This window comes from Puma concolor, chromosome D2 (assembly GCF_028749965.1).
Source record: "Puma concolor isolate L17-30 chromosome D2, mPumCon1.1.hap2, whole genome shotgun sequence".
NCBI lineage: Eukaryota > Metazoa > Chordata > Mammalia > Carnivora > Felidae > Puma > Puma concolor.
Genome location: NC_141677.1, coordinates 18,092,848 through 18,113,774, shown reverse-complemented (window position 1 = coordinate 18,113,774; position 20,927 = coordinate 18,092,848). Strand labels below are relative to the sequence as shown.

Below are 20,927 nucleotides of genomic sequence, written 5' to 3'. Positions count from 1 at the left end.
GCTGCCCCTCCCCCTCCCCTGTGTTTAGGCTCTGAGTCTTACAAGACCGAGGCGCTGACCCAGCTGACAGAGGCAGTGGCCCACAGATGAGGGCTGTCCCCCAGGACAGCCAGATCGCCCGAGAGAGCCCTGTACCTACCCAGTGCTCACTCAGGGCGAGCACACGGCAACGAGCTACTGTTCTCCCAGACTGCAATCGGGAAACGTGATACCCACCAGGGGCCTTCTGGAACACTTCAGTACAGTCTCTGTGACGGCGAACCCTGTTCTCAACCTGTGAGTCAGGTGTTCCTTAGGGCCTGCCAGACTGGAGAAGCCCCTTGCGCACCGCCCCCGCCCCGCCCTGCTGCAGAGATGGCTAGATGTCTCGCTCCCTCGAAGTCACTTCCGGGGCGTGCAGCCTCCTCAAAGGGTTTTCCTCGTCGGATTCTTGGTCGTCTGGTTGCAACAGCTGCTGCCGCCGTTTTCCAGCTCCTGAGGTTGTCTTGTGGCCCAGATCTCGTGTCTCCCGGCAGGGAGGCAGTGCAGGGCCACTTCGGGTTTAGGAGCATCGGCCGTGGTTGCTGCCTAATTGCAGGCTTCTGGGGCCCACAGCGTGTGTGCAGCGTTAGTGGTTGGGGCGCTCTGTGATTGTGGTGGCTCTCGGGTCTGGTGTTGCGGGGAGGGAGGTTCCCGAGCTGAACGCCTCCCTTCTCTGCAGTGACTCCGGGACAGGCCACGGTCGTGACAGGGACACGCAGGACTCCTTTGGCACATGGGAGTACAACACAAGTGTGGGGATCCTTGCACTTAGGGGATTGAAAGCTCCACCTGCTCGAGGTGTCGTCCCTCTCCGGGGGGGGGGGGGGTGGCGCCTAGACCGGCTTAACGATGTGGGCGACGGGCTCCGTTTTGGTTTTGTTGTTTCACATCTCAGCCGTGTGAATACAAACAGACAGATCTATCGAACGGTTCTGTGTCCGGAGCGGAAAACTTGCAGCCAAGTTCCCTTAGCTCTTAGAAGGGCGTGGCGTGACGGGACACCCGAGACACTGCTTCCGGGCTCTCGTCTCCAGTGGGGCTGGGCGGGCCGTCGAACGAGTGTGGCAGGGCTTCCCTGGGGGGGCATCAGAGCACGTGTGGGGGTGCCCCTGCGGGCCTCCCGCTCTGATTTAATCCTTACGGACCCTTCATGTCCCGCCGGCGCCTTCCCTAGTTACGCTGCAATTGAGAGTGACAGCCCCCCAGTGTGACAGCCTCCAGGGTGGGGATGGCTGCATGGGCTTGGGGAGCCACTGGGCCGCCCGACACCTGCTAGGCTGCCGTCCACCCCCGGGCTTCACTCAGGGAGCCGTCAGGTGATTTGGTGTCTGGGCAGCTGCCTGCCTCCCTGTGCTCCTCTCTCTCTGCGCAGGGGACTCGCTCCTTTTTTCCGCCAAAGGACGCCAGAGATAGAGCACCCAGAAGACAGTTGACAGGCTTGAAATAAAAGACGGGATTTCATACGTCTCCCGAGGTGGCATACCCGCTCCCAGAGACTTCTGTTGGGATAAAACGGACAAAAATCCTTTTTGTGAAAAAAAAACTTTTGAACCTCTTTCTGAAAGCTACTTTAGGAAGCTATGCTAAAACAGCTACCTCGAGCTTCCTCTTTTCTTCTGCTTTTGTTTTAGTCAATAGCTTCCCCGCCCCCCCCCAGAAGTGAATGTCTCCGTTGGAGTTGGGAGTTGGGGGGGGGGGGTTGCGTGTCTGCTCTTATTCTGAAAGGAACGTCTCCTCTCTTCTGTCGCATAAACCTTTCTTCTAGAGATGTCTTTCCTCCCCGTGCAGCGGTTTCAGGGTTCTTCTGGGTTGTTTGGTTTTGTTTTTCTTCTTTTTTTTTGGTCTTGTTTTGAAACTTAAAGCGCTGCTGGTAAATCCTGTCCAGGGCACCTCTGTAGAGTTTTCTGCAGTGTCTGTTCTTCCGGTAGAGGCTGTGCTGGACCACCCGGCCCTCCCCTCACCCCTGCAAGATGGCAGGAGGCACAGAAACTGCCGCCTTCCCATCCAGGGAGTGGGGTCAGCCTTCTGAATGGGGGCTACTCCGTTGCTCGTCTCTGATGAGTTTCCCGGATGGAAGCCTGCCGTCTTCTGAGCACAGAGGAGCTCACCTTTGCCTTTCCTTCCCTGAGGAGTCTGTTCCTGTAGTCTCAAAGCAACTCCCATCACCCCCAGTTAGGACCACTGTATGCAACTCTTAGGACTGGGGTGCAGGTGTATTTCGTGCTTTTGTGTGACTTGACTCAGTGCTTTTCTCTTTAAAGAGATTTTTTTTTTTTACATTTATTTATTTTTGAGAGAGGGAGGGAGAGACAGAGCGAGAGCACACACAAGTGGGGAAGGGGCAGAGAAAGAAGGAGACACAGAATCCGAAGCAGGCCCCGGGCTCCGAGCTGTCAGCGCAGAGCCCGACATGGGGCTCGAACTCACAAACCGTGAGACCATGACCTGAACCGAAGTCGGACGCTTAACCAACTGAGCCACCCAGGCGCCCCTGCTCTTTTCTGTTTAAATTCCACTACCTGAGTTGTTTCCTTCCTGGAACATGACATTCTTCCTGTTGGGGAAATACGGTCAGGTTTTGTGTGGTCTCCTGGATCAGATTTTGTAGCTTCGTCAGCATAGTGACTTGATGGTCCCTGTAGTCGCCTTCTCCCTCCTTGTGCCTCGAGTCCCTGCATCCTCTGGGAGGGAGGAGCCTTGAGGACGGGTTCCGGAGGAGCCTCGTGCTTGGATCTCTTGATTCGACCGTTCCCATTCAGACACAGCACGGCACGGTTAGATCCAGACGAGGGTAGGACAAAGGTGGGCTTGTCCCTCTGCGTGCCTCCAGGCAGCCAGTGGTGACGGCCCAGCCAGAAATGTAATGTCCTCAGAGCACAGGATCCTAAGAGGTAGTGCATGGCCCATGTTTCCTTAGTAGGGAACTGAGACCCTGACTGCCCTTCCTTCCCAGCATGGCCCCGAGAGGAGAATTTCCAGTTCTCCGATCTCAGGATTGCCTTCCCCTGGGGCACCTTCCCTCCTGGGCCAGGCCCCTGCCACGCAGGTGTGAAGAAGGACAGCACAGCCCCTGGTGTTCATCTGGGTCCTCAGCTACAGGTGAACAAAAGGAAGGCCCTCGGAGGGTCTGGGTGTCGGGCTCCCTTTTACTTCTTCGACTCAGGCTCGAACCCGTGGCCTGTAAGTGTACCTGATACCAGTCTGGAACCTTGACCGTGACTCTTCCAAAGGCTAGAGCAAGGTTTTTCAGACTTTAAGTCACAACCCACAAAGTAGGTCGTGAAACTCATTTAGGAGGGATGGCATCCGTATTTAAAAGAAAAATTAAGTAGAAGATATTGGGGCACATCACACATGGTAAAAATAGGTCTATTTTATAAAGCTTGTCACATATATAGGGACGTGTGTGCATATGTGCACAGGTATACGTACTATATATATAGTATATATACTGACGTATGAATTGACTACTGGGTCTCTACATTGAATTTATTTCTTACTGTGGGTTTTGTCAAAAAAATTTGAAAGCTGCTGGGCTAGTGCATGGCCGGGAGAGGAATCAAGGGGGAGACTGGGGACCAGGATAAGTAGCTCATCTGGTTTAGAACACATACTTGGGGCGCCTGGGTGGCTCACTTGCTTAAGTGCCCTTGGTTCCTGCTCAGGTCATGATCTCACGGTTCAGTGGGCTCTGCAGTGCAGAGCCTGCTTGGGATTCTCTCCCTCTCTCTGTCCCTCCCCTGCTAGCGTGCTCTCTCTCTCTGTCTCTGTTTCTGTCTCTCTCTCTCTCTCTCAAATAAATAAAATTACAAAAAAAAAAAAAGGACGTGTATTTTATGTTTTGTGTGTGACAAGATGACCGTCATCGTCATGTGCAGCCTTGGTCCGCCCTTCAGATGGTTCCTTCACATCACTTGTCATGAGGAAGGGTCCATCTTCCTCCACGGCCGTTCCCCATATCTCCCTTCATTTCCCACCCCGGCCCCATCCCCGGCCCCGGCTCCCCAGTGCACCTGCCCGGATAGCGATTGGCCCACCCTCGTTCACATTCTCAGGCTTTGCCTTCTTACCCTGTCACCTGTTTTATTGCCTTGTGCCTGGCTCTGGTTCGGGACAGAAAATCATTCGCGTCTCCCTGAGCCTTGGGTTTTCCTGTCCACCACTGTGAGTAAAACTTAATACCTGGTGACGTGACTAAAATGCATTCAGCCCTTCTAAGTACATTTAAAGGAGAGAAAACGAAAAGAGATAATGAAAACAAATCTGCTTGGTGCCATGCCTGGGATGCAGCAGACACACACTGATCGTCAGTTCAGTTTTTCTTACATATGAGAGTATTTCTGTGGTCAGGTTCGACAGACACCCTAAAGAGCAATTTATGAGGGCTCAGCCTTAGTTAACATTTTAAAGATCTTTTTTCCTTTTCTTTTTTCTTTTATTTCTTTTCTCTTTCTTTCTTTCTTTCTTTCTTTCTTTCTTTCTTTCTTTCTTTCTTTCTTTCTTTCTTTCTTTCTTTCACAATAAGCACATTTGAGTATATTAGAAAAACAGAAAACATACCGGTAATGCGTTGAAACAAGCATTACAGTGACCTTGGTGTTAATTTACCCCAGTCCTCTTGAAAAATAAGTCGTAGAGAACGTCCAGTTTTGTCTGAGGACGCCTTCTTAACTCACCAGTCACCCGTCTCCCAAAGTGCCCTCCCGACCCCCCACCCCCACCCCTGCTCTCTTTTCATAATTCCAACCCAAAGGTCTCGGTTGTGAAACGTTCCTTTTGTTGGACACGGTGAGCTCAGCCCGTCTGGCCGTGGCCCTGCTCCCCACTCCTGCGAAATGGATTGCAGCCATTGTTCTGGTCTCTGGCCCTCCTGGCACGCCCGCAGCCCGCAGGAGGCCGTGGGGCCTGGGGGCCTCCAGCCGGTGGCCCTCAACATTCACTCTCTTTCCTTCCCTGGAGTCTGGTGGAATTGATATGTTCCTAAAAGCGACTGGTGCCCCGGCCTCTTACCACCTTCTGCACAGATTGATGGTGTGGGCCTGTCTGCCTGGGTGTCTGTCTTCTAAAGACTCAGAAATGGTGTCTTTTTTCACCCATTATTTGGAGAGAACAATAAGTCTCTGTCAGATTAGCTTCTTGGAGGCCCGACGCTTTTTGAAAAGAGCTTGCATAATCAGAGTGTCTGTTGAGCTGTTATGCCAAGAACTTTTCCCCATTGTGCAAGGGGAATGTATATTTTGTACGTTTTGAATAGTGCACTGTTCAGTCCTGTCAGAAATCAAGCTGCCCTGGGGCGCCTGGGTGGCGCAGTCGGTTAAGCATCCGACTTCAGCCAGGTCACGATCTCGCGGTCCGTGAGTTCGAGCCCCGCGTCAGGCTCTGGGCTGATGGCTCGGAGCCTGGAGCCTGTTTCCGATTCTGTGTCTCCCTCTCTCTCTGCCCCTCCCCCATTCATGCTCTGTCTCTCTCTGTCCCAAAAATAAATAAAAACGTTGAAAAAAAAATTTTTAAAGAAATCAAGCTGCCCTAACACCCTGTGCTTGGAATCAAGATGTGTGCCCTTCGTCCCACGATGGATGAGCTTTTCTCCACGTGGGGCGGATGCTTAATAGAGACGGGACACAGGCCGTTAGCTCACTAACCTCTGTGCCTGCTTTCCCCCGCTGGGCCAGAGCTGTGCCTTCTGCCTCTTTAAGAAACAGCCTTGAGCCAGACGGAATGCCAACGAATAGGCACAGGTCAGTGTGAAAACCAGCCGCTGAGTGAGAGGTGTCTGGGCCCTTCTGTCTGTATACCCTGCCCCCCACTGCGAAATCTCGGGGAGAGAGGTGCTATTTATAGGTGTCCCCTCAAAAAAGATCTGATGAAACCTAACACCCGTGGCCTCAGAATGTGACCTCATTTTGAGGCAAGGTCTTTACAGAGGTCGTCAGATGAAGCTAAGGTTATTATATTATGGTGGACCCTATTCCAACATGGCTGGTGTCCTTAGAAAATGGGGAAATTTGGACTGAGACTTTGCTGGGGCGGGGCGGGGGGGTGGGTGGGAGGGTGTAGGTTTGGGACTTTGTTTTCCCAGACCTCAGAGCACTCCCAGGTAGGGCGGTCCCCCGCTCGGTTTTAAGTACTAAAGTTTACACGTGGAATTTAGGAAACAAAACGGATGAACATACGAGCACTGGGCGTTGTATGGAAGTGACGAATCATTACATTCTGCTCCCGAAGCCAATATCACACTACATGTTCACTAACAAATTTGGAGGAAGAAAAGAGAAAGCACTTGAGTTTAGGTGCAGAGCCTGTGTCTGGCCTCCAAGCAGTTTCCCGGATTTGTGGGTTCCAACCTGTCAAAGGGTGTCACGTTCCCCCACATCTGTAGAGCAGAAATCAGAGGGCACTCACCCACTGTGCTTTGCCCAAGGGTTGTCGAAGCCATGCGTGCTGAGCTCTGGCTCTCTCTGCCCCGCCTGCCTCTGGTTCTCTGTCTAGAATCTCTGTCTGCTCCCGAAGATGGGCCCACTGCCTCTGACCCATCACAGCCCACCTCTCTCTCCCACTCGGTGTTTCAGCTGGGCTGTCCGCGGACCGAGAAGCGGCATACAACTCAACTGGGAGCTCTTTCAGGACGGCCTTTACTTCAGATGTTTACGATAAAGAAATTCTGGCTTCTTCCAGAACCTTCAAAAACAGATCAGAAATTGAAGTGTTTGGGCGTAGGTCATTAAGTTCCCTCCACCCCAGGTGCCACGAGGGGGGGTAAAGCGTCGGGTGTGTGTGGCCGAATGGCGTCTGGTCCCTGGGAGAGCCAGTAGCAACGGCTCGAGACCCTCCGGGCACAGCCCCACGGGCAGATCCAGGCTTTGTGGGTGTAAAGCTTTTATAATCTGAAGACCATTTCCAAGAGGAAGAGTGATTATAAACCCCAAATGGGGTTTCCAAGAGGGAGGAAGTCACAGAAGGTCAAGAATCACCCAGGCTGACAGGAGGAGGGAGTGCTGACCAAGAGAGCCGAGATAAGGGGCCAGGTCAAGAGAAGGCCCCGCGAGTTCTAAGAAATGAAACATCGAGGCCCACACGGTTTGTTCCAGGGCTCTGAACAGGGTATGGAAGTGTTGCTTTAAAAGGGCAGATTCCCCGACCTGGGCGGCTCAGTCGGTTAAGCGTCCCGACTGCGGCTCAGGTCACGATCCTCGCGGTTCCTGAGTTCGAGCCCCGCGTCGGGCTCTGTGCCGACAGCTCGGAGCCTGGAGCCTGCTTTGGATTCGGTGTCTCCTTCTCTCTCTGCCCCTCCCCTGCTTGTGCTCTGTCTCTCTCTGTCTCTCGAAAATCAGCAAACGTAAGAAAAATTTAAAAGGGCAGATTCCTCGGTGGCTTCCACGTGGACAGAAGAGGGAGGCGTTGCGTCCGGTCAGGAGACACCGTGGAGTCCGTGCCACGGACTTGGGCGCACTGGCCCTGTGGATGGCCGGCGCGGTGTGAGAGACACTTTGGTAGGACCCTTGGAACACAGAAGATGGCGTGAGGGGAGGGAGGAGGTGAAGGTGACTGGGAGCTTTCTGTGGGCGATGGATAGAAATAGAGGGAAAGGCTTTCGTTCTCTAGGATGTGGGGTTATCGATCTGAAATGCTCACGGGACGGGACAGCACGTAGGCCTAGCTGGTTCGATGATGTGGGGCTGAGGTTGGGGAAGAGGAGGGAGCAGAGTACGGAGATTTGTAGCAAAGTCCTGGCTTCTGAATCCTGTAGGGAAAGGAACATGGTGGGGTCAAGCACATGACGAATTGGTTGCGTGTGCTAATTGGCCTCCAGGTGTGACTGCTTTCCAGCAGCTTCCGGTTACATGGCTGAGGTCTGCTGTGTTGTTTTGGGATGTGGTCTGGCTTTAGCACTGGTTTGCACTGTCATCCTAAGAAGTCTCCCTTGTCCCCGGTAGTCCGTCTTGTGCCTCTTTTGCTTTTAAGGTTGTTTCCTAAAACTGGTTCGTCCTTCGTGATGTCACCAGCTGTTTTCACCCTGTTTTCCAGACACTGGCTATTTTATTGGTCATGGAGCAGTTTGTGGCAACTGGGGACGGGGGTGCTTTACAGTGACCCATAACCTGCCACAGTTTCTCTAACTAAACTGCCTGAACTTTCTGATCCCCCCGGTGGGGCAGAATACGACCCGCAGGTTGTGGCTGCATAAAGCACTGTGGAACTCTGGGCCCTGACACGCAAGTTGTAGACTCTGTTTTTTATAGCACGCCTTCTCCCTCAATTTCCAGACACTTTCTACGTGTTCTGATTCATTTCAGTCAGTGCCTAAAATGGAGAAGATGAAAAGCAGTGTTGGGGAGACCAGACACGTGAGTTACTTGAAGAATGCTTTGGTTCGCTAATTGGAGAGAAAGGAAATAATTAGGGAATTGATCAAGGGCCCTAAAAGGCAAGGTCAGACCGGGCTGTATTACGCTACGATTTGGAGAAACCGTCACACAGGCGGCGAAATTTGAGCAAGAGCCCAAATGACTACAGAGAATCCGTGAAGGTGTAAGGAAGGCCATCCTCGGAGAGATCTTACTTAAGGCCGCGAACGTTGTGGTCGTTTGACCTCGGATCAAACGCCACCTCCGTTTCCTCATTTAAAAGCAGAGAAAATACCGGAACTCACTGTGGAGATTTGGAATGGGCATTAATTGAAAGGGAATGAGCCACTGAGCACAGCGCCCAGCGTGTCGTAAGCATTAATTCCAGCAAATAAGAAAGTTGCCCTGTGTCACTATACACCTATACAGAATGACCTAATGAATAAATAAAAAAAATACCCAAACGATAATACCAAGTACTGGCAAGGATACAGGGCGGCTGGAACTCTCGTGTTACCGGTGGGAAGGCAAAATGGCGCGGCTGGCTTGGAAAAGAGTTGGGCGGCTTATCAAGTGAAACATACGCTCCCGTACCACCCAGGAGTCCGGCTTAGACGTTTCTCCAAGAGCAGTGGCAGTGCGTGTGCTCACGGAATTCATGACAGCCTCATTCACATTTGCCCCAAACTGGAAGTCCCTTGGCTGTCCCCAGCTGGAGATCGGACGCACGAGCTGTGGTACCCCCACAAGGAGCGTGGCAAGTACACGGTGGGTTACCACCACGGGGCAGAAGGAGAGCAAGTGCTGATGGACAGATCTCCATGCGCAAGGTGCGGGGAATAAGCTGACATCAAAAGGTCACTTACCATATTATTTCACTCACGTGATGTTCTGGAAAAGGCGAAGCTATAGAGACAGAAGGCTGCTCAGGGGATACCAGAGGCCGAGTTAAGGTATGCGGGAGAATTTTTTGAGTGGGGGAACTGCTCTACGTCTTGCTTGTGGAGGTGGTTTCATGAATGTGCACAGTTGTCAAAACTCACAGAGCCACACACGAGAGTGGATTTCACCGCATGTAAAGCATACCTTAATTCAAAACAGATCATGAGCCAAGTGAAGGAACCAAGAAGGAGCGCATCGTATGTGGGGAACCTGCTGGAACAGGCCCGGGAGTGGGCAGTTGGGAGGGTCAGTAAGAAGTCAACTCGGGTGGTGGGGCACCTGGGTGGCTCAGTTGGTTCAGCGTCTGACTTCGGCTCAGGTCACAGTCTCACAGTTGGTGGGTTTCGGCCCCAGGTCGGGCTCTGTGCTGACAACTCAGAGCCTGGAGCCTGCTTCGGATTCTGTGTCTCCCTCTCTCTCTGCCCCTCCCCTGCTCATGCTCATTCTCTCTCTCTCTGTCTCTTTCTCAAAAATAAATATTAAAAAAAATGGGGCGCCCGGTGGCTCAGTCGGTTGAACGTCCGACTTCGGCTCAGGTCATGATCTCCCGGCTCGTGGGTTCAAGCCCCATGTTGGGCTCTGTGCTGACAGCTCAGAGCCTGAACCTGCTTTGGATTCTGTGTCTCCCACTCTCTCTCTCTGTCCCCTCCCCTGCTCACATTCTGTCTCTCTCAAAATAAATAAACGTTAAAAAAAAAATTTTTTTTTTAAAGAAAGAAATGATCCCGGGTGGGTCGGGTGGAGCCTGGTTGCAGGGGGATTGGAAGTGTCCGTACCTGAGGGAACATAAAACAGTGAGCCCTCAGGACCACCCAGCCAGTGGACGGCAGGGTGATGGTGGCATTTCGTGTCGCACATGGGACAGATAAGGGCCCAGCCAGGGGCCAGTGCGTTTCTCCAGCTTGTGGGTCAAGCCTGCACGCAGCAGATCTGTTGAGGACAATGTGGAGGGGTGGGGGGGGGGGGTTGAGGCCATCGCTAACGTATGCTCCCCTTTCTGGAGATGGGGACACTAAGATGCAAAGTCCCTAGGCTTTTGCTTTGGAAAAATGCCCAATATTGGGGCGAAAGCTCAGGCCTCCTGTGACACTGCCAGACTTTGCATACTGGACCGGTGGCTGGTCTGCAGAACGTTTTTAGCCAGAGGGCCCCCTCTTCCCCTGAGAGCAGGATCGGCCAGTAGGCGGGCAGTTCTTGAAACATCCCATGAGACAGCCGGCCTGGCCTGTGGTGAGAGTCTCTACCCTCTCTCCCTGGAGGCCGATCAAGTCAGGTTCACTCTCCCTCGGGAGCCCGTGCCTTTTGCCATCCTAGCACGGCTAAAAATTGTGCACCGACAGTCAGTTGGACGAATGCTGTCTGATGGCTTTGCCCCCGTATCCGCAGAGCTGTGGACCGCCGGCCTCCGAGGCAGTGTTCCCACGCAGCGCCCCGGCCCCTGCCGCTGGCTTGGCCGGCGCCTGTGCAGCGGTCTGTTGATTCTTGCATCACGTGCCTGAAGTGGGTGAAGGGGCAGACCCCACGTGTCTGCTGAGGACGCCGACACTGTCTTTTGATGAGACAAAAATCCGGGGTTGAAATAGAGCCATATCACAAGCGTGCTGTCTCACCCGTCGTCTGTAAACATGCGAGCTTGCCCAGCCCCGGGGAGAACACCAGCCGCCCTGCACTCTGGGCTGCAATCGATGTGATATTTTATTTACCCAGGGAGCTGTCTTCCCTTCTCCTCCTGGTTGCTCCTGCCTCCACAGAAATGTTATATGTGCGTGACTTGTATTTGCCCTTGAAGCCAAGTTGTCCTGCTGCTTTCTCTCCCGTGTTTAGTAATCCCTGGAGTTTATTAGAAGGGTCTCAAGAAAGGAGATACTCGTGTGAGACTGGGGTCAACGAGAGACGTTCGCCTAATTATTTTGTTTCTTTACATGGATCCCCGCTCGGCGTGTTAGCCGGGGCTGAGCAAAACATTTAAAACTGAAGTCTCGTTTGGGACCACACGAGCCAGACTTTTCTCCGTGGGAAAAGGGTGGTCACTTTGCTCTGTGCTTGGCCCCAGGGCTGGACGCTGCCACGGCCAGCCGGAGGACCACACACCGCGTCCACAGGGAACCGTGGCGTGTGCGGTGGCCTCGGGGTGCAACCGTGGGGTGTGCGGTGGCCTCGGGGTGCCAGATCACCCAGGGCCATCTTGGTTCCGACTGCGTGGCTGTACCACTAAACGCAGTGGAGACCGAATTGGACGTCTCAAGTGGGGCAGGGCCAGGTGAAAATCGGTCGGCTCCGAGAGGGAAATGGAGTTTCCCCACCACCTGTAGGCAGGCTGGCTCCGGCCACAGTGCTCCCCCTCTTCCCTTCGTCCCTTTTCTCCTGGCACCTGGTAGACCAAGATGCCTCTTGGGAGCCGGAATCCTGGGGGAGTGCCAGCTCTCTCCAGCCCTTGGCCAAGCCCTGTCTGCCAGTTTGTTTCTAGCTCTGGAGGAGTTAGCCCACAGGCCTTCCCTTCCTGCCTTGTGGCCCAGAATGACTCCCGAGCGCATTGGAGGGCAGGGCAAGGAGGCTGAAGTCATAATCTCGCGGGGTGCGTTCTCCAGGATCCACCCACCCGGGTGCTTCCTCCCTGGCTTCTGGGCCAGTGTCGTAAGTCTCCGCTCACTGGTCAGCCCTTCCTCTCTTTTCTGCAGGATGACCACTGTCGTCTCAAAGTCCCTCCTCACTTCCTCCCACCGACGACTTCTCCAGCCCATCGTCCGTATCACAGGGAAGGGATACTTCACGAGTTTCAAGGTTGTAGTTTCAATAGCCGTACCGATGTTACTGAATATATAGTATCCGTCAGGCACTCTAGCAGGAAATCCTGTGCGGTGACCAGCGACCGCTGTCCCCACGCTACGGACGAGAGCTGAGCCTTAGGTCGTGCCCGAGAGCACAGCACACACCTTATACTCACTACACCTGTGATATTCTCGGCGACAGGGCCTGACCACGCACAGTTATCTCTGCCTCTCTGCCAGCTAGCTAGCAAAGGACCTGGCGTATAGTAAGCATTAAGTAAGAAAAAAACCCAAAACTTGTTAAATGCATAACTATATCAGAGATGGCTTCCGAAGCACAGAAACTCAGCCCGGCTGATACACAGGCTCTCCTGGATCCTTTTTGCTATTTACTCAGGGGGAGGTATAATATCTAAAATGGGGGCTGTTGGCTCCGCCTGTGTGGACGGTACTGGTTTTGCTTCATGCAGAATCCGTTGACTGATTGGCCTTTCACCGCGCGCTCCCAGGGTTTTTATGGGCGACGGCCACGGAAGATCGCTTCCAGTTTTGTGTAAGCTGCTCTTGAGGATTTCCTGTATTATTTCATTCCCCATCCTTGTCGTCATCTGGTGCTGCCTGGCAAGTCACCCTGAACGTGGTGGCCTGGTCCCTGGGGCTGTGTTCCAAGCGGGCAAGCCCCGCCTTGCCTGGTGGTCCCAGGCTTCCGATTGGCCAGAGGAGGTCACGTGGCTAAGCCTAGCGTCCGCGAGGGGAGGGCCCTTTTACTCCAGCGCCCGTGGGAGGAGGGGCCGAGAAACGTGACCCTGTTTAATCCACTGCAATCAATCCGTTACTTTCGGGACAAATTGCGGATTTTCCACCAGAAATTCAGTCTCTCTTAAGGTACTTATGACTTCACTTGGGAGCCGAAAACGCAGTTAGTTGCAGCATACATAGCCTTCGGAGTCTAGTCTGAATTGAGATTCCGACTTGATCACGTACCATTTTGTCTTTGGCGGGTTACTTGCATCCATATATTCTGGCTTATGACGGAGTCTCATTATATCCTAATTCTCGTTCCCCTTACTCCGTTTTTACTTCTGTCCCTGGGAAGCTCAGAATTAAAATTCACGGCGACCACAGCATTTTGTTTCCTCATTTCCTCAGTCTCGGTGTCTCATCTCTTTTACATTGCTATTTAGGTCTTTGGTTTTAAGCTACCCAATCCCTTTTGGCAGCAGATCGGGTATAAACCTTGGGTAAGACCCACTAGCAAAATTTCCTAAAAACTAAAAACTTCCCGGCACTCCTAGTTCATTGGGAAGTTGTGCTGGGAAGATTCAGGGTTATAGTGCTATTGCATAAGCCCGTGTACACAGGAATGAAAGTGAGTTTGCATGTGCTGCTTGATTGGACTCAGATGAACTTTGCCGTTTTTCGCAACCATGTAAGCCAGCCAGCTCTCTAGTGCGTTCCTCCCAGCACTTACTATATCTGGTCGGACACATCGTCAAGGTTGTTACGATGCGGCTTGGATATCGGAGCATATGCGGTGTTCCCATACATCTACTGTAATCCTCCCAGAGTCTAGCCTTCTGGATAATGCTGCCAAGAATTAGAGAGACTGTGGGGTGATTGGGTGGCTCGCTCTGGGTTGGGCGTCTGACTGTCGGTTTCAGCTTATGTCCTAATCTCACGGTTTGTGGGTTCAAGCCCCGTGTCGGGCTCCACGCGGATAGCACGGAGCCCGGTTGGGATTCTCTCTTCCTCTCTCTGTGCCACTCCCCTGCTCATACATATTCACTCTTTCTCAAAAACAAACAAACAAGAACCATTAAAAAAAAAAGTATTAGATGGATCGTTTATAAAGTTCTGGAACCTGGATTTGCATCTAGTTCTTTCTTGTTTCAAAGCCAATGGACACATCAATCTTTGGCCTGTAGGGAGTAAATTAGCATGTAAATAGGCTCTTTGGAATGCAGCATTAAAAAAACAAAACCCTACCTTGAAAGAGAGTATAAATTTCTCAGACCTCAGTGCAGAGATGAGATACACGCACCACTTGGACAGATTGTGTGGAGTCCGCACTTCTTGGTGGTGATTCCTGAATTCCATAGACTCTGTGGGTCTGCAATGGAACGAAGGCTTGTGACTGGTTATCAGTAACTATGGGGTCTTGGGTAACTCAGGTGATTTCTTGTGCCTTAGTTTTCTCTGCTACAAAATGGAGTGCCATATGACTTATAAGGTGATTGTGTGGGACAGGGGCTCACTTTTTATCGAGAACCTACTGTCGGTCCTTGCCAGCATCATCATGATGCATGTTACCTCATTTAATTCTTGCAACCTCACCGTGGATGGAAGACATGATTCCTGTTGCCGTGAGCTCCGGCTCAGGAAATCTGAATCTGCCTGCAAGGCCTGAGCTCTTTGCAGCAAATCACCTTCTCCCCATCTTTCCCATTATGATTAAACGAGATAAAGTGTGTGAGTAAGGAGAACAACGTTTGAAACGCAACATTAGCGTAACTTACAATTTTTCTGAAATGGAATCAGAGACGGTAAGAGGAAGGATGGGCGGTCCCCACTTACTGTCTAACAAACTGTGAGCCAGACACTTCACTTAGATGAGCCGGATTTAGCTATTCTAACTATCCGAGCAGGCACTGGGTCAGCCAGTCCATCCCTGAACTGGCTGGGCGTTGTGGATAGAGCACAGACCCTGGACCACTCAGAGCGGGGTGTGACGCTGGATGCGGCTGCGTGCCTTTGATCCTCTTTTTGGTTCTCAGTTTTCTTGTCTTTGAATGGGGGCGTTAATACCGCATCTCAGTGAAGAATGAGAGAAGCAGCATCCTACAGCTACCCTACCACTCGTGGCGCAGAGCGGCCCCACTTCTCTGTATGTCAGTTCTGTGGAGGTGGCGGCACTGCTATTGTTAGCTTCATCCCGTCCATGTTCTGCATTGGAGGGACAGGGGCAGTTGAGCACGTAGGTTCCTGCGGACTCAAGGTTCGTGTCCAGTGTACCTCTTAGTTCCAAAGGTCAGTGCCAGCAGTGGCCATAAGCACACAAGATCAGTTCCGTCTTTTGTAGACCAGTTTCTTGGAGGGAATGCTCGGTAGGGAAGGAGATGGACACAGAGAAGAAGGGCCCCTCGGCAGGCCTGGAAGAGCCAAACCCTGTCCGGGACAGCAGGGACCTTCCCAGTTCCTGAGGGAAGATGGAGACCTCCCTGGGTTCTAGAATAGCGTCTTCACCTAACGCCTTGAGAGCAGAGGCCAGGCTCACAACCTCTTTCTAGAAACAGCTCCTGTGCCGCCCCGGGGTTCTCCAGCTGCTTTGGGCGGTCTTCCCAGCCTGCCGCCAGATACAAGCCAACTGCCATAATGCCTTAATGATATGAAATAGTGCATAGGTTTGAAGTTCCAACCTAAACATGTCTGTGTTTAAATTTATTATTCATGAAGGTAATTTAAAAACATGACAGAAAGTTTGAGAAGTAGAGACAAAAACTCATTATTCTTCACGCTAACACAACCCTTTTTTATTTTAGTGCATTTCATTCCAAGCTAATCCATATGGCTACGTATTTTTATATAGTTGTTTCATTGTGTACATAAAATTTTGTTTCCTGCTTTTCCCTTTAACACATTATAAGCATTTGCATATGGCTGTGTGATCCCTATAATTATAATTTTTAATGGTTGCATAATACTCTTTTGAGGGGCTATAACACAATTTAAGCAGCCTTCTTCCTGGGGACTGTTTTAAGTTTTTTCTTTCTTTTTTTTTTTTTTTTTCTCAGAAACAATGCTACAACATTCATGCAGAACACTTGCTCCTGATCTCGGGTTAGTTCATTAGGATAAACTCACGGAAATGAGATTTCTCAGCTTAAAGGTTGTAAGTGTCTTTCCAGCTCTTGATACGTGGTGCCCAGTTGAGTTCCGGTCAGGTTGAGCTAATCTACACGGTCTCCTTTTGCTTTTTAATAAGATAGCGGGATGTTTGCAACCCATGTTGTAATCCCGCGTGCTGGAATAGTGTGGAAAATGTCCCAGCTGTTGCAGGCAGAGAATGGATGTGTAAATAAACCTGCCAGGGGTTGAGGGATCAAACAGCTTGCCCCCGACCGGCACTGTCCGTCCTGTCCCCTGGCAGAACACAAGAGGGAGGGAGGTTCCCGGGGCAACCAGCATCCCTGGACCAGACATTGCCGGCTGGGCTGGGGCTTTCCCTGTTCTGGGGTGCAGGGCTCCACTACGTGCCACACAAACTAGGGGCTGGATGCGAACGCCCCACTTGGCCCCCTCTGATCTGATCTAAATAACCTCCTAAGAAAAGAGCGTGGCGCAGTGGAAGAAAACAGTGTTTGGGGACAGGCTGGCGTGGAACCCGGGCTCAGGCTGTACTACGGCAACCTACTTTCCCCGTCTGTTTACTTATCCGTAAAGTTGGGCTAACGATGTATGACCGTGTTCTGTTTGCGCAAATCCTTTGTGAAAGAAGAATTTGCAACTAATAAAAGGAAGTCCCGGTGAGAAAAAAAACAGATTTGGGCCAGCCATCCTAGGGCTGGGGGGGTCTCATTCCTACGGCGGGCAGGGAGCCATCGCGCCCTGAATGAAGAGAATGCTCATGAGAACATGTAAATTTAAAACTAATCAAGGTGAATGCTGTATAGTTCCCGTGTGCTGCTGCTCATTTGTTAGAAACTTGAGATGGTTTCTCCCCACCGCCTCACGGAGATGCTCCTGGGTGTGTTTTCCTTGCTTTGCGTGCCTCACGCGTGGAATTTTCCGGTCCTCCGGCCACATTCATTGGTTTTCTGAAAAGACCCACGTGGGTCACCATCGTCCTACCTACTCACCTTGCCACGAATTATCATATATTTTCCCAACACCTCCCTCCTCAGCCCTCAGGTTGCATGGCCTTGGCCTTGGCTGTGGAGGTGTGCTGGGCTCCCGCTACCCTCCCCTTCTATCCCAGGGCAGCTTTGGGGAAGCCACCTCCTCTCCCCCTCGCTTCTCTGTTTCTTTCCTTTTTCCAACGCCCAGGTCTCTCTGAATTTAATTGTCCCCAAAGGAAAAGGAATTGAAATCCGAGCTGTACTTGAACTGAGCGTCTCCCCTTGGAGGGGCACGGGTAAGGTACTGTGAGGGGAGCCTCAGGGTGGGGAAGAATTGCCGTATCCGCCTTGGTGGGCAGAGGAGCAAGCGAGACAACACCAGTTCCGGCCCAGTGCTGGGTATGGGGCGAGCGAGGGTTTGGTAAGAGATCCTCCCTCCCACTCGCACCTGGTCAGCTGTACCTGGGCTGTGCCACCAGGAACTTCTGACCCTCACGCTCTGGGATTACGTAAGGGAGGGACAAAAACTTAATTGAAAATGTTCCATTTCGGGGCGCCTGGGTGGCGCAGTCGGTTAAGCGTCCGACTTCAACCAGGTCACGATCTCGCGGTCCGTGAGTTCGAGCCCCGCGTCAGGCTCTGGGCTGATGGCTCAGAGCCTGGAGCCTGTTTTCGATTCTGTGTCTCCCTCTCTCTCTGCCCCTCCCCCGTTCATGCTCTGTCTCTCTCTGTCCCAAAAATAAATAAACGATGAAAAAAAAAATTAAAAAAAAAAAAAAAAAAGAAAATGTTCCATTTAGTTTCCAACCCGGGGCCCCTTGGAGCGCTTTAAGGCGTGTCATTCTAGAACTCACTTTTCTCCCGGAGATGCTCTTGAAAACAGATCTGATGCCCAGGGAGGCTCTTTCTCTTAGACAGTTCTTGACGCCAGTGGTTACAGAACCGAGCAACGAAGGAACCAACTGTATGGACCTTAGGTGCCCAGGGAAGGGATTTCATCAGTAAATGTACGAGTCAGTGGCACCTGCTTTTGACAGGGTAGCAAGCATTGCAGCGCGGTTAGTTCCGTGAGACCCCATACACCTCTGAGCTGAAGCAAAGCGGGGACGCAGCGTTGCCACGGTATTGACAGAGAGGTCTGGCTGCTGCCGGGCATAGGGGAATCCTGGTGGTGATCGGGGTGAGGGAGAAGGTGGGGCAGCGTGGGTAGAGGGCAGTGGTTGGGGGGGGGGAACATTTTGGCGGTAAAAGGCTGGTGAGGATGCCACCTGTCTGTCCCTGCTGGCTGTTCGACACCTTGCCGTGCTGACTGCCTGCTTAACCTCTCTCTCACTCCTTTTTTCTCCTCTGTTGAGAATTAATCATTTATTAACACTTTAATACGCAGTTGATTTTTGCACACGTCACAGGAGAAATGATATTTCTAAAACACCCGTTTTTTTTTCTAAAAAGACATTTTCTTGGGGTGCCTGCGTGGCTCAGTTGGTTAAGCATCCAACTCTTGATTTCAGCTCAGGTCATGATCTCACGGTTTGTGACATCGGGCCGAGAGTCGGGCTCTGCGCTGACAGTGCAGAACCTGCTTGGAATTCTCTCCCTTCCCCCCCCTCTCTGCCCCTCCCCTGCTCATGCCTGTGCACACGCTCCCTCTCTCCAAAATAAACATTTCTTAAAAAGCCATTTTCTTGTCAAGTTTGCGGAAATTCATCATTTCTCTAAAGTAAGAGAACATGCTTCAGCTAACGTTGAAAATTCCAGAACAAGAAGCAGCAGTTAGAAAGCGGCTTTGTCGCAGACCTCCCTCCCCGAAATCGGAGATGCTATTTCTCTGATTCTAGGAAGAAAGAGGTGGAATCCGATCACGCGATTAAAAAACTGAGGCTGTAAACGACTCCTTAAAATAGCAGGTGCTCAGCTAACTTGGGGGCTCTGGATTAAAAAACTGCTGCTCTTGCCTTCGGGAATGTTTATGACTTGGCCCCAGAGCCGTCTTGCTTCATAAAATCTTATTTAGGAGCAGGGATGCAGAAAAGCTGCATGTTAATAGCCTGCCTCGTGCCCCCCCCTGCCCTGGGCCACCTAGTGCTTTGGTCATCTACTGTGAACATGGGCGTTTAGGATGGATTGATTGCTCTTGAAAAGAGAAAATGGTGGTGTGAAATAGATTGCTCCTGGGCTCTGTGTCTCATTGCAAAAATTGGCTTTAAAATCAGCATTTATCAAGAGATTCACACCTTAGCTCCCTGCCGGGAGAGGGAGTGGGATTGAAATTGCTATTAGAAAGTGACAAGACACCCTAGAAATACGTAGTTGACAGACGTTGAACCAGGAGTGTTTAATGTAATTATTTTCCTTTTATGTAAATAAGATCTCTGCACACATTTAATTTAAAAAATTTTTAAACTATTTTTTAGAATAGCTTTAGATTTGCAGGGGAAAAAAATGGGAACTTAGTACAGAGAGCCTCATAGACCCTGGACCCAGTTTTCCCTATTACGACCATCTGAAATTGGTATCCTACCCGGGCACCTGGGTGGCTCAGTCGCTTAAGCGTCCCAACTCTTGATTTAGACTCACATCATGACCTCACAGGTCATAGGATCAAGCCCCACGTCGGGTTCTGCACTGACAGCTCGGAGCCTATTTAGGATTCTCTCTCTCTCTCTCTCTCTCTCTCTCTCCCTCCCTCCCTCCCTCCCTCACGTGTGCACATGCTCTCTCTCTCTCTCTCTCTTTCTCTCAAAATAAACATTAAAAAAATGAGTATGATACATGTATTATAGTCAAAGAACCAATACTGATATGTTGTTATGAACTGGAATCCCTACTTTAGTCAGATTTCTTGAGTTTTTCTTTGAGTGATCATTTTAGGCTCCTCTGGGCTATGACGGTCCTCAGCCTTTCTTGCCTTTGGTGACCTGGATGGTTTTGAGGAGTCCTGGTCAAGGATTTGGTAAAAAAAAAAAAAAAAAAAAAAAAAAGAAACTACCCCGTGTTTGAAGTTTGTCTAATGTTTTTCTCCTGATGAGACTGGGGTTAAGGGTTTTGGGGAGGAAGACCACAGAAGTAACAGACGTATACCTGTTAACCAATCAGTGAATGAGCTAATGAGGGAAGGCAGGTCCCTCAAATCGGAGGAAGGCAAGTTTGATGTTCTCAGTGATGAGACTTCATGTCTAACTTGTTTGGTGCCTTACAGTCTAGCGGAGCCCTGGCAACATTTCGTGGGCTAGGACGGATCATTTTGCCATGCCCACGACACACCCCAAAACCTTTCCTCGGTGTGTCTCAGGTTCTGGAGTTTCTGGATTGAGCGGGCTGAGGCACCGATGGACCTTGCCTCTGTACGTGGCCATGGGGATCTAAACAGGAAGATGATGACTAAATTAAGGCAATTGGCCGTGTACGGAGAGAGTGGGCAGGGTGATGCCCCTGGCCATCTGCATGTTAGAAAAGTTGAATAACAGGGGAGAAATAGCAGTGCTATTCTGACTCACGACTTCGGTCCACGGGATCGTTACAGCTTCCAAATAACCAGCAGCCCCCACGGTACTGCTCGGCAGCCTGCATTTCTCTGAGACGACGCTGCGAACCAAACAAAGCCGTGACCTCAGCCTGCATTTCTCTGAGACAACGCTGCGAACCAAACAAAGCCGTGACCTTTATCATAGTGTGTTTTTCATTTGTGAGCAAGCGATCATGTACGAAGCAGCCTGTGACTTGAACCCACCGTAGACACTTGGCCCTTCCATTTTAGCAGCATTGGGTTTCATGAGCTCAGTTGGAGTTGTGAATGGGAAAAACCGTAAGCGCGTCAGTGAGACTGGTGGCTCTTAACCCTGACTGTGCATTAGCGCTGCCTGGGGAGCGTCTGGAAAAACAGTCCAGCTGGATCCCATCCCCAGAGGTTGTGATTCAGTTGGCTGGGGCAGGACCAGGCCTTGGAGAAAGCCGGGAGACTTGGGCTTTCTGTCTTGTTTCCTTCCCCGCTGCTCTACGCAGGTCCCGATTCTTCA

At 51.4% G+C, this 20,927-nt stretch overlaps 1 protein-coding gene and 1 long non-coding RNA gene across 3 annotated transcripts in view; one reads left to right on the top strand and one right to left on the bottom strand.

The window, feature by feature from the left end:
* The window catches only part of GALNT2 (polypeptide N-acetylgalactosaminyltransferase 2), a 194,882-nt gene that overhangs the window by 70,626 nt on the left and 103,329 nt on the right, over window positions 1-20,927 (top strand). Inside the window, exon 1 of one of the 2 annotated variants that reach the window (XM_086679706.1) lies at window positions 20,690-20,716. The exons of the other annotated variant lie outside the window; for it this stretch is intronic. Within the exon in view, the coding sequence (XP_086535832.1) occupies window positions 20,705-20,716 (12 nt within the window). The 5' untranslated portion in view covers window positions 20,690-20,704. Of the gene's footprint in view, window positions 1-20,689; window positions 20,717-20,927 lie in introns of those variants that run through there. 2 annotated transcript variants of the gene reach the window in all.
* LOC147575815 (uncharacterized) lies at window positions 6,246-8,075 on the bottom strand. Its single transcript, XR_015241584.1, has 4 exons — window positions 7,839-8,075; window positions 7,654-7,755; window positions 7,161-7,519; window positions 6,246-6,699 (listed from the first exon to the last, which is right to left on the bottom strand). It is a non-coding gene; the product is annotated as an uncharacterized LOC147575815 (long non-coding RNA).